This window comes from Hemibagrus wyckioides, linkage group LG23 (assembly GCF_019097595.1).
Source record: "Hemibagrus wyckioides isolate EC202008001 linkage group LG23, SWU_Hwy_1.0, whole genome shotgun sequence".
NCBI lineage: Eukaryota > Metazoa > Chordata > Actinopteri > Siluriformes > Bagridae > Hemibagrus > Hemibagrus wyckioides.
In genome coordinates, this window is record NC_080732.1 from 13,613,198 (window position 1) to 13,626,037 (window position 12,840).

Consider the following 12,840-nt stretch of genomic DNA (forward strand, 5'->3'; position numbering starts at 1 on the left):
GATTTCTTCTCCTCTGTCAGCCATTGTGAGTTAATATATATATATATATTTTATTTAGTTTGTGCGGTTTGCTGCCTCTGACTACTCCAATTATCCAATCAGAGGACGGGAAATTGCTGACGTAATCATATGCCTGCTAGGTGGCCCCAGTGACGCCAACTCGAAATCTGATTGGTTAATGTAACAATTTATTTTAAGCCCCAGGTGCCTGCACTACTGATTCTGAAGGCCTTAAGGCAGATTTCTTTCACCCTGGCAACACATGATGTCAGCTACTGGCTGAAATATGATTGGATAAATACTCTTATCATAAATGTACACTACTGGAAGCAGCGCAACCAAGAGAAAAGCTATGAAATGTAGAGAACAGACTATTGGGAATAATTTAATACACATTCATGGAAAATTATATTAAATATATTAAAATATATTTGTGTATATCTGTTTAGGCCAGCAGAGAAGGCCTTGCTGGCCCTGACGGCCCACGACTGTCAAGTGCTATGATGTCTCTAGCATAATGTTCCTTAAATACTACATGAGAGGATCATATAATTTTTCTCTCTTTTTTTTTTTCTTTAGTTTTGCCTAAAACAGTAAAACAGCGCAGTCATCTTGTAAATCTTCCTAGACATACCTGGAAATCATTAACACAAACACCCCAAGGAAAAAAAGATTTCTTTTAAAGTACTTTCGGATCATCGAAAGATCTGTATTGCCCTAGCGAAAGCTTCCTTATCAAAGATAACTGATGGATTGAACATCATCTTCTCTAATCAGCAGAACCTTAAGATAATGAGACGTATACAAAAGCGCTCTTTTGTGCTTCATCATAAAGATATTCAACTGGATGAACGACAGCAAAATGCTCTTTAATGTATGCTTTTCTTTTGTTGTCAGTTGAAAGACTAGCGCTCTCTGAGGTGCTTGTAAGCAGCAGATTTTAATTGAAAACTGCATCTGATATCTCATTAGCAGCTGAGTCATCAGTGAGGGCTTCATACTTTCTTAGAGGGTTTTTTGATTGATTTCTTTTACACCACGCTGAGAGAATGAAACATTAGCACTCGCTACGCTTATTATTCAAGCTACGCTTTTGGAAATATTCGAATCCAAGTTTTATTTGTCACGTACACGATCGTACACAGTAGGGAGCGTGAAGCCAAATGCCTTGCTGTAAAGATAAGAGTAAAATGAAATGAAATAGAATAGAAAATAGAAAATGGAATGGAATTTGCTGACAAATAATCTGAGATTAGCTGTATATGTAAAAAATAAATAAATAGACAGAAATATGGCATATGAACGCAATGAGTGATACGGTGATATGAATAAAGTTAATATGAATTGAAATAATAGTCTTCAAAATGTTTTGCATACACAGAAACAAAGAGGTCAGAAGTGTTTTTTTAATAATTGATGGACGTTACCATGTACTGGCTGGACCGTGCCTTCTAGTTCTTCCTTTTTGATGAACAACTGTTGCTCTGAAGCCTTTAATAGAAAAGCTTTGGACTTCTGTGACAGGTTAAATGATGAAATCAGATTCATAATCAGGCAAAAGGGCATGGTACAGTTTCATGATTTCACAAATGGCTGTGAATATTGTTCGATTAAATATCTGTCACTGTTACAAATGTCCTTGAACTCACAAAGTGACTGTATTGTGCTAATTTGAAGGAGCAAATGCAATCTGTGTAGAGGCAGGGTCAATTTATTATTTTACCAATCTTTATGCTTGGTAGTGTTGCAATCTATAATACTTCAAAATGATCCACAGAGTAGGAGGATGCTTACATTCACATTTCTGGCATTATTGGTTAAGGTGTTGGACAACTGACAGGAAGGTTGAATCCCAGGTCCACCAAGCTACCATTGCTGGGCCCCTGAGCAAGGCCCTTAACCCTCAATTGCTCAGAGATCAATGTAAGTCGCTGTGGAAAAGGGTGTCTGCCAAATGCCAGAAATGTAAATGAGGTGCAAATCTACAGAAGCTGCACGGCATCACCTGTAGTAACAAAATGTAATGAAAACATACATGTGGCTTCGTGTTTAGCCTCACATCTTCAAGGTTAGGGGGCTGTTTCCTGCCTTCGCTCTGTGTGTGGAGTTTGCATGCTCTCCTGGACTTCAGGGGTTTTCTCCAGGTACCCTGGGTCCCATTTCCAAGTTGAAAGTCATGCGATTTGGCTGATTGGCATCTCAGAATTGTCTGTATTTGTGTGATTGTGCCCTGTCTTGAGTTGGCACCCTATCCAGGGAGTCCCTTGTATTTTGCCTCAAATCCCCTGACCAGCTTCTACATGACCCTGTGTAGTATATGCAGTACAGAAAATGAATGAATGAATGAATGAATGAATGAATGAATGAATGAATGAATGAATTAATTAATTAATTAATTAATTAATTAATTAATGTGCAAAGCAACAACAGATATTCTATATTGCCAAAAGTTTTGGGGCACCCCTCCAAATCACTGAATTCAGGGGTTGGGCTTGGTCCCTTAGTTCCAGTGAAAGGAACTCTTAATGCTTCAGCATACTAAGACATTTTACACAATTTCATGCTCCCAACTTTGTGGGAATAGTTTTTGGGATGGCCCCTTCCTGTTCCAACATACCAGTATAGTGTATATTAAAAAGTAAAGAATAGGATTTAAGACTTTTAAACAATGTACTTTCTTATTGACCAGATTAATATTTAGCCGAACAATGCTTACAAATGGATGCAATATACAGCACACATGGCATGACATTTAGAAAGCTGGATATAAATATTACTTGTTAAGTGTATTATGGCCTTTGTATTACCTTAGCATATGGCTCACAGATTTAATGTTGGACAAAACACATTTGTTCAGGCTGCATGCTGTTTTTCTGAGCTCATCTGAGATAATGCTTTTAATACATACACTTACAAACTGTGCAGGGTTTTCACAAACTTGTAGACTGATGAACTTATTGCATTATCTTCAACCACTAAAATTCTGTGTAATCCAACAGATGTGCTGGGCATGTCCAAGTGTCATTATTCTTAAAAAAGGAAAAAATTGCCCCATGCTCAGTACTGGTTTTTGGTGTTTGAAGGACTGATAGCCAGCCAGCTCTCTACGACTGAATATCTGCTCATTAGGGAATTTCACACTTGAAATGGTTCACCCTGGGTCATTCTAGATCCCACGTAAACCCAATCCTGGTTTATCTTGTTTCACATTTCACACTGCTCATATTTTACCTGGGGTTAACAATTAATCCTGGCTATTTCACACAGTATATTCCTAAACCCTGGCTTAACCATCTTATTCACATATTTTGCACCATCAACAATGTTGAATTTGATGAAACAGCATGTGACTGCCTGAAATAATGTCATGCTTTCACATCAAGTTCAGTTCTGCCGTTCAGAACGAGAGCAGGTATTGGTGTCTTTCCCAGCTTATTAATCTATTATGGCACGGTAAAGTTGGTTGTGTAGTTGACCAGGCATTTGTTGATATCTGACTTCCGCTAATTTTTCAGTGTTACGTGTTTTCCTCTCGCTACACAGCGACCTGCAGTGATGCTTCATGGTTCATGGGACGTGTTAGCTTACATGCTACATGAAAAGTGGTAGATTAGTGGTTAAGCCATTGGTCTACTGAGTGGAGTTCGAATCCCAGGACCACCAAGCTACTGGGCTCCTGAGCAAAGGCCCTTAACCCTCAATTTCACAGTTCTATAAAATGTAAGTCATTCTGGATAAGGGCATCTGCCTAAAGACAGAAATATATATGTAAAACATACTGAAGCATTGTTGCTAGGCGCTGGTTTTCATATGATAGCAGGCCCACACTGTTTCTGCTATTTCTGCTAAGCATCAAGTCATAACATTCTAACACGGCATCATTTCACACTGTACATGTCTGGCACGGCAATGCAGGGTTAACCCTATAAAAGCTCCGGAGCAGGGTTTCATAACAGGGCTTAGGACGACAAAAACCCAGGGTTAAGCATAGCGGGGATTGCCCTTTTGTAAACGGAGTGGGGGAATTTTATAACTACCTATGGATCCATCACTAGATCGGCACAGCACCTCCCATTGCATTACCTTCAGCCATGCGCCAAAGCCATATGAGTATGTTTTTCCGGAGCAATAACCCACAGGTCTTTTCTGAGTTCTTGAGTCAGCATTGATGCCGTGAACCTGTCAGATTTACTCATGACCACTGGGAGAGATTTTCAGTTTTGTGGGATTCCCATAGCTTTACACAGCCTTCCTTTTTCTGTTTCCTTTCCTGGGGAACCTTTTGTGCTGATATGGGGAAAAGAAAAAAGGCCAGCTCACACAAAGAACAACAAAAGTTCTAATTATTATAGGCTAACTAACCAGTCTAGATTAGATTTATTAACAGATTACATAAAGGACCGGTGTCTTATCATCACATGTTGTTAATTTACAACGAAAAAACTACAAAACCCAGCACTTTGGTTGTTGTTTTTCTTGCCTTAGATCATGTTCATGCTTCAGTAGTTTTACATGCGCTGCATGTAACTCATTAACATTCTGTCTATTTTTTAAACATCAATCTATGGCAAAGTCAAAGTCATGGCAGGGCAAAGTCATTACCTATAGTGTGTGCATGCCTTCTTGTGCATCAGAATGAATCGTGAACACATTTTTCTACAAGATCCCTACACGGAGCTGGGGTGTTTACTGGATTGTGACGATTCGAATATTAGTTTCACGAGATCTTGTGAACCGCTTCTAGCACAAATAAACTCATGCCCCTGGAATCTCATCACTCTCTCTCTAGTCTGCGTCGTGGCAGCTCTAAGAATTAACTCTAGTGATTTAACTCTCATAGTAGACAAAGTGTAGACAAAACACAAATTCTAGAGATTAATAAAGATAATGCTCTCCTTTTCTCTCTCTTTCTCTCTCTCACACACACACACACACACACACACACAGGAGTATATTACAGCTATAAATCAAAAAAACCAAAGCCCAAATAACAAATGAGTTAAAAACACAGCAGAAAATAACCCAAAAACATCAGCAAGCCTTTAAATAGCAAGTGCAGATTTTTTTTTGTTGTTTTATTGTTGCTACTATATTATATTCGAGCTTTTCTTTTTCTCCTAATGACTCTTAAACTACTTGAAGACAGTTTGGAAGGTCATGACTACAGCTGTTAGCACTTTAATCTCTTTAATGAAATTATGAAGCTATATTACGGGATGAGGTTGATGTTACGAACAAAAAGGAAAAAGGATTATTTGGTGTATTAGAGGAAAAATAATATAAAATACTCACATCGTTGAGCATACTCGGTGAGGATATTGTAGGGAAAGTGCACACATCGATGTTCAGATGCAGGGTAGAGTCTGAGTAAAAATAGAGGCGTGTCTCATTTATGCACCATTCTGGCTTTCGGGCACCAGCTTTTATATTTCATATCTTATTGCATTTGACATCAAATATACACCGATCAAGGATAACATTATGAGCAGTGACAGGTGAAGTGAATAGCACTGATGATCTCCTCATCATGGCACCTGTTAGTGGGTGGGATATATCAGGCAGCAAGTGAACATTTTGTCCTCATAGTTGATGTGTTAGAAGCAGGAAAAATGGACAAGCGTAAGGATTTGAGCGAGTTTGACGAAGGGCCAAATTGTGATGGCTAGACGACTGGATCAGAGCATCTCCAAAACTGCAGCTCTTGTGGGGTGTTCCCGGTCTGCAGTGGTCAGTATCTATCAAAAGTGGTCCAAGGAAGGAACAGTGGTGAACCGGCGACAGGGTCACAGGCGGCCAAGGCACATTGATGCACGTGGGGAGTGAAGGCTGGCCCGTGTGATCCGATCCAACAGACGAGCTACTGTTGCTCAAACTGCTGAAGAAGTTAATGCTGGTTCTGATAGAAAGATGTCAGAATACACAGTGCATGACGGGTCAGGGCTGTTTTGGCAGGAAAAGCGGGACCAACACAATATTAGGCAGGTGGTCATAATGTTATGCCTGGTCTGTGTAAATTGTACTTAACTGTAGTGATGACACTCACCCGATTTCAGACAATCAATCTTAAAATAATCAGCAGGAACACTACAACATCTACAATGGAAAAAGCATTCCCCTTTTATCCTCGCACATAAACGTTTGACATTACCTTTAACATCAATGCTTACTTGAAATGAGATCAGTAAGAGGTACTGTTCAAGCCTGGTGTCCTCACTGATACAAGGTTAAGGCACGGAAACAGATTCATCCTAGTCTGGATCTAAATTACACCGTCAATATAGATAATCCTATAATAAACCAGACTCAATATCCGGATTCCAGCTTTCTGCCTTACTTGTAACCACTGTTCTACATTGATTCTATTAGACCTGTGAATCCAGAGGACTCTTAGAAGCCCACATTGCAGAAGGAATAAAATGTAACGTGAATTGACAGCGAGACAGAAAGTCGATATGGTCCCACAGACCATTTTCATTATGGAACCAGATCAATGGCTGAATCTGAATGGAGGAACACTCTGGGTTCATTGCCGTGATGGCTTTAAGCATGCTAACACACAAAATAAAAAAGTCAATTTAAGAGCATTGCTGACTTTTTACTAGTCACTTTTAAGACTAGTCCAGAAAGCTTGTTGCAAATAACGCATGGTTAAAGAAGGAACACTTGGTCCAAACTTTTTTATCATATCTCACCATAGCTCTTAATGTGATGAGAGAAAAATCTAACGATATAACTTAACATAGAAGGTATATTAGAATTTGTACAGTATATGTGTGTGTGTGTGGTGGTCTGGGAAAACCCCATGGGATGACCCTGTGCCTGAATTCTGGGGATAGAGATTGTATAGATATTGCTAGCTAAATAACTAAGGACAGTATTCAAATTTGGTGACTTTATTTCATGTTATGTCAACATTATCCTTGGAAAATGATTAAACATTAGATTGTTTTTATGGGCACATTATACGTGTGTAGTCCACAACTCGCATTCAAGGCTTGCCGATGTTGCGGACAGGTGTGTGAATTTGCCGCATTTATTTACATCTTCCACTAACACTTTTCTCTTTATTAATTTGACCTTTTCCCTTCTTCTCTTTTTTTGCTGTCCATATTGATTAAAGACTAAAGAGGGCTCTCTGGTGTAACTGCAAAACCTGTACATTTGTCATGTGACCAACCTGGAATCAGTTGGACCGATTAAAGCTCTCGGGGGGCTTTCATTGTCTCATTGCCTTCTGTATGCAGAGGTAGGGGCATGATCGATAGGCTGTGTGTGTGTGTGTGCGTGTGGGTGGGTGGGTGTGTGTGTGTGATCACAGCTGACCTACTCTGCAACAAGTACTTCTAAGTTATAATGCTAACGAATTTATTGCCCTAGAATCGGCGGATGCTCCCAGTTCTCCCAATCAGCATCGGTAGATACCTGTCCTAATTATTTTGTTCGGGTTCTTCTGCAACATTTATTTCTAACAGGTGCATAAACCCAAGCCCATAGCCGTGCAATCTCCAAAGACAACCATCGGCAGTAAAAATGGGTCGTACTGAAAGCCTCAGTGACTTTAAACACTGTCCTCAGATACCGCCTTTATAACAAGTCGGTTTTCTGCCCTGGTCAACTGTAAGCACTTTTATCATAGACTACGCATCGTCATCACTCAGTTCCAAACTGCCCCGGTTCAGAGCAGATCATCAGCACCGCGCTTCGGAAGCTTCGTGAAATGGCTTGCCATCTCTTCCGACAAACAGATGTGTACTTTCAAAGCACACCTGTTTGGTGGGAGTATAAAGTGTGTGCGTATAAGACGAACTCCAGGTGGTGGAGAGGTTGCTGAAGATGGCTGGGCCACAGCTGCAGTGTGGTGGGGAGTTAAGCGTAGGTGGAATGTTGAGCTGGAGGTAGAACACAGCTGTACAGGGCTCTGCTGGTGTCAGTAGGAAGGGTGGTGGGATTGGGATAGTGTCAGGGGCTGGGTTATTGTCTTCTTGTCCTACATTAGAAATAAACACAATGAAAGTTTGCTGCAGTTTTCTTTTTTGTTAGCTTTATATGACAACGTGATGATTATCTTCTTAGTCTAAGTAAAAATGTAAGGAGTGGTTAGCACGGTCGCCTCACACCTTCAGCGTCCTCCGGGTGCTCCGGTTTCCTCCCACAGTCCGAAGACATGCTTCTAGGCTGATTGGAGTCTCTAAATTGTCCGTAGTGTGTGATTCCGTGAGTGAATGAGTGCGTGTGTGTGCCCTGTGATGGGTTGGCACTCCGTCCAGGGTGTATGACCGATGACGCCTGAAAGGCACAGGCTCCCGAGGATAAATCGGATAAGCATTACAGACAATGAAATGAAATAAATGCAACAAAACAATACTTAAGCATAGTAACTAAGTACAATTATTAATATACAAATTATTCACTTTCATAGCAACTAAGTGCAAGTACTTTCCACTCCTGCTGCTCAGTGATTATAAAATAAGATCCTCACACGAATACCATTTCTAAACTGTCCACAGATTCCGTGACTTTACATACATTTGTATTCTATTAACTTGTTGATGTTGATGAAGGGTGGCTGTGACTGCGATCTGTGCTCAATGAGGGCCCCCTAGTGGCCAGGGTCCGTGGTGATGAGCCTCAATTGTGGCTCGCGTTTTGCACTGCGCCTCCTCACTTTCCTACACCTGGCCCGGAGAGTGGAGGTTGTTAGGGCAGTGAGGATGATTGATACAGTGCAGGTTACTGAAGGTCTCCTTTTTAAGAGCTCAAGGCCACTGCTGCTGCAGCGTTATGTGGTTACCTAATGTCCTGTGAAAAGCACCGATCCATCCCTCTCTCCATCTCTCTCCCAACCCCCATTCCTTTCTCTCTATCCCTCCACAACATTCTCTCCATCCCTCTCTAAATCCACTCCTCCCTTTACACCCTTCTCTCTTCCCATATCTGTCCATCTCTCTTTATTTGCTCTCTCACCATCCCTCTCTCTCTCTATATATATATATATATATCCCTGTTTCTCCATCCCTCCTTTCCCACCCATCTTTCCACCACCTTTCTCCATCCCTCTATCTCTATCCCTCTCTCTTAACCCCATTCTATATCATCAGCCCACAACTCTCGTTCTACCTCTCTCTACCCTTTTCTATCCCTCCCTTGCCACCCCTTTCTGACCTTCCTTTTCTTTTCCTTCCTCTCTAATCCCACGCCTTCTCCCTACACCTCTCACTTTACCCCTCTCTGCATCCCTCTCTCACTTCTTGCTTATAAATGTGCTGCACTGACATTTATTACTACACAGAAGAATTAAAGTTAAACTGCCTAATATTGAATTACATCACACTATATTGCATTGAAACAGCTGTAAATAAAAATCATTGATTGCTTTTAAATGTAACTTCATCATGGCATTTTATTTTAGACATCCAGAGAGCTGTGTGGTGATGCTTTATTGATTTCTTAGAGGATGTCGCCATCTCTTGGTGTTTCTGTAGCATTGTTCAGCGTACATGGCACTGTACTTTATACAAAGGAACCATTTCATGTTGTTTGACATCTCCAGTCCATCTCTAGCGATGATAAATGGGATGCAGGTAGACTTTAGGTGTGTTGGCGTAACATGTAGTGTTCCAAGGATATGCTTTGGATCCATTGTGACTATTACCTGGGCAAAGGGCTATTAAAAGTGACTAAATGAGATAGACACTACCATAACACCCAGGCTCAGAAACAGCCAGACCAGCTAATGAGTAGCACAGGGGAAGCTGCATTAGTAATGGGCAGGTGATAGAGTAAAGAGTGTGATCAACAGCTTTATTAAATGTTATGTGAGGCCAGCTTAAATGTATAGTGATGGACATTAGAAAAATGGTCTTCATTGGCCCTTGCATCTTTTCTAGATGTGTATGTGTGCACGTAAACCACAGCATGTATTAATGCAGGATATGCTAGCAGATTGAACAAATTAATTGGGAATGCTGGACAATGGGACCGGCACCACCTTGGACTCACTGGAAGTAGAAGGTCAGATGAAGATTATGGCTGTACTGTTGCAGATCATAAACAATGTCTCTCACGCCTTCCATAGCTGTTAATGGACAGATGGATCTAGCCATGTCTATGTCCATGGCATGCCTATAGGCAAAAAAGCAACTGTAAATGAATGAAAGAGAGATGGGTAAGTTTTCACACAGACATGGTTTTCCAGGAGATGTGATTGAGTGGCCTGAGCCCTAACTTCAACCTCACTGATTCGGGATGAAATGGAATGCCGACTCTAGTAGAAAGTCTTCCTCGTGGGGATGGAGGCTGTTATTTCTAATGTTACAGCATAAGTGTGGCTATAGAGTGTCAGTGTCCAGTGTTCGTCACCCATTCCAGGTTGTTAGCTGGTATGCATGCATTATTATATGAACAGTGTCTTAAGATCTTAACCACGTGCCATCACAGCCCCAACAAGATTCACTCCTAAGGTTATGACCTCAGAACCAAGGAAAGTTACAGCTTAGTACTATTATTATTTTTGATAGTGTGTGATTCTGTAATGTTTCTTATAATCATAGCGTTGTTCTGCAGCAGGGTTGCCAGATTGGACTGAAGATTTTCAGCCCAACTACAACTTAAACCCCGCATATTTAAATAAATAATAAATAAATAAATAAATACCATCCCAAAATGCATACTGTGATAAATAATACAATAACAAACAAAAACCCCAAAACAAATGGGTTAGTGCAAAGGGCACTATTTACACACACACACACACTACGTTAGCTACCTTATTTAATTAATATTTAATTAAACACGCTTACTTTTTTATAGGAACTTAATACAGAGAATCTTCACAATCTTCACAGTCTCTTGAATTATTATAAATCAGGTCGCTCTTCTATTCTTTTCGGTAGGACTTTCTATATTTACCCCACATGATGATGATGATGATGATGATGATGATGATGATGTTGATAAAAACATTTACAGCTTTGCTAATAACAGGCTTTCTATATTTACCCCACATTGGCACGATGATGATGATGATGATGATGATGATGATGATGATGATAAAAACACCATGGCATGATGATGATGATGATGATGATAACACTTACAGCTATATGGTTTGCTTGATATTTGATATTTACTTAACGAGTACGATTACCACAATCAAGATTGAAGTCTGATTGGACAGGACTCACCTTATTGGCTAAACTGAGCCATATAATTAAAATGTCAACATTAAATATTAAATTTTACTGTAAAGTTCGTTTAAATGAAAAAAAAAAAAAAAGATTAAAAAAATATCGTTTTATAGTCTAAAATAAAAACCTGCCAGATGCATCAAAAACCAACCCAAATGCATTTTCCGTGGTTAGACGTGACCACAAAGAGCACAATCTGGCAACATTGTAAACATTGCGGCATTTTCATCAACATGGCAACTCTCGTCGCCCACTCCAAACCTGAAAGCACGAGCGATAACGTTTGAACGGACCAATGGGCGCGCGTGCACGCCACGTCATTGGAACCTTCTGGATATGAACCAATCGTTCATATACTGACGTCATCAAGTCGCGTAGTAAATAAACCGAATTGGATGTACACGATAGAAATGACTGACAACGACTTGGAGTATTTCTGACCATTACCGTGGACTGTGTCGCTTTTAGTTTGGTCTTTTTTATATATATTTGTCTCCAGCACCATTATACTCGTGTATATTCACTACTGCTGGCTGTCGCGGTCAGTTTAACTATGAATGACTGACTAGTTTAGCATGAAGCTAGCTTGATGTTCCATTCAATACGCCAGTGATTGGAATACTCCATACATTACCACGAAGCAGATATTTACACTCTGAAACGAATTCTCCGCGAGCGTTAGCCTACTTCCTGACCTAACACTGGACACACAGTGACGTTAAACAGCTTTAGCGATTGTATTTAGCAAGCTAGCTTGTTAGGTAATATAAGACTTCTTGTGTCGTGGTGCAGAAACTCGTACAACATTTTAAAAAAAAAATTAGCAACTAAATCTGTGTACCTAATGACAAAACTCGAAACAGCTAACCCTTAATGAACGAATGTCTTGAGGCGATTGTAAGCTAACTGAACTAGCTCGAAGCGCGAGCGCAGCTCACGCGCTTGTTTTCAAGCTGCACGAGGGAGAAAACAAAAACAGAAAGAAGAGGATCATTAAAAATGTCGGATTTAAACCGAGACGTTGTGGAGCTGGTGTGGGGAAAGCAGGCGAGCAGCAGCGGGGTGTCTGCGCCTCTGTTCCGCAGGTGGACCCAAGGTAAATCCGATTCATATCAACTGTGTAACAAGTCCTATTGAACTAGCACGCGCTGCCTATAGTACACCTGTCGTGGGTGAAGGAGTCACGTGACGCACTGGACGTATACACCTACCGGTCACTTTTAAAAAGGAACACTGCCCATTCATGCATTTATCCAGGTGGGCAATCACGTGGCAGGAGGGCAGTGCGTAAACAATCATGAAGATGCAGGACAAGAGCATCAATTAATGTCAAGCATCAGCGTGGACCTCAGTGACCGCAGCTTGTCTGAGATTTTCGCCTATCACCTATTGAACGCTGATTTCTACTGCAACATGCAGGGTCAAAAATTTGTCACCACTGCTGTTGACCGTACTGACCGTTCATGGTGGTGGTGGTGGTGTAATGGTGTGGGGAAATCCTTTATAGTACACACTGCGCCCTTGAGCGTTGTTGAAATGAGACAGCCTGTCTGAGTATTGTTGCTGACTACGTGTGTCCCTTTATGACCACAACTGACCCACCGTGTATGTCACAGATCTGAAGTCATATCAAACTGGATCTATGAACATTCAG

General features: G+C 40.7%; 1 protein-coding gene and 1 long non-coding RNA gene across 2 annotated transcripts in view; one reads left to right on the forward strand and one right to left on the reverse strand.

Annotated features, from left to right (window-relative positions):
- Positions 1 to 5,263: 5,263 nt before the first annotated feature.
- Positions 5,264 to 11,549, reverse strand: LOC131344444 (uncharacterized). Its single transcript, XR_009203318.1, has 3 exons — positions 10,000 to 11,549; positions 8,118 to 8,286; positions 5,264 to 7,987 (listed from the first exon to the last, which is right to left on the reverse strand). It is a non-coding gene; the product is annotated as an uncharacterized LOC131344444 (long non-coding RNA).
- A 19-nt stretch (positions 11,550 to 11,568) lies between these two features.
- mindy3 (MINDY lysine 48 deubiquitinase 3) overlaps positions 11,569 to 12,840 on the forward strand; it is a 38,319-nt gene continuing 37,047 nt past the window's right edge. Inside the window, exon 1 of the mRNA XM_058376760.1 lies at positions 11,569 to 12,282. Within this exon, the coding sequence (XP_058232743.1) occupies positions 12,186 to 12,282 (97 nt within the window). The 5' untranslated portion in view covers positions 11,569 to 12,185. The remainder of the gene's footprint in view (positions 12,283 to 12,840) is intronic.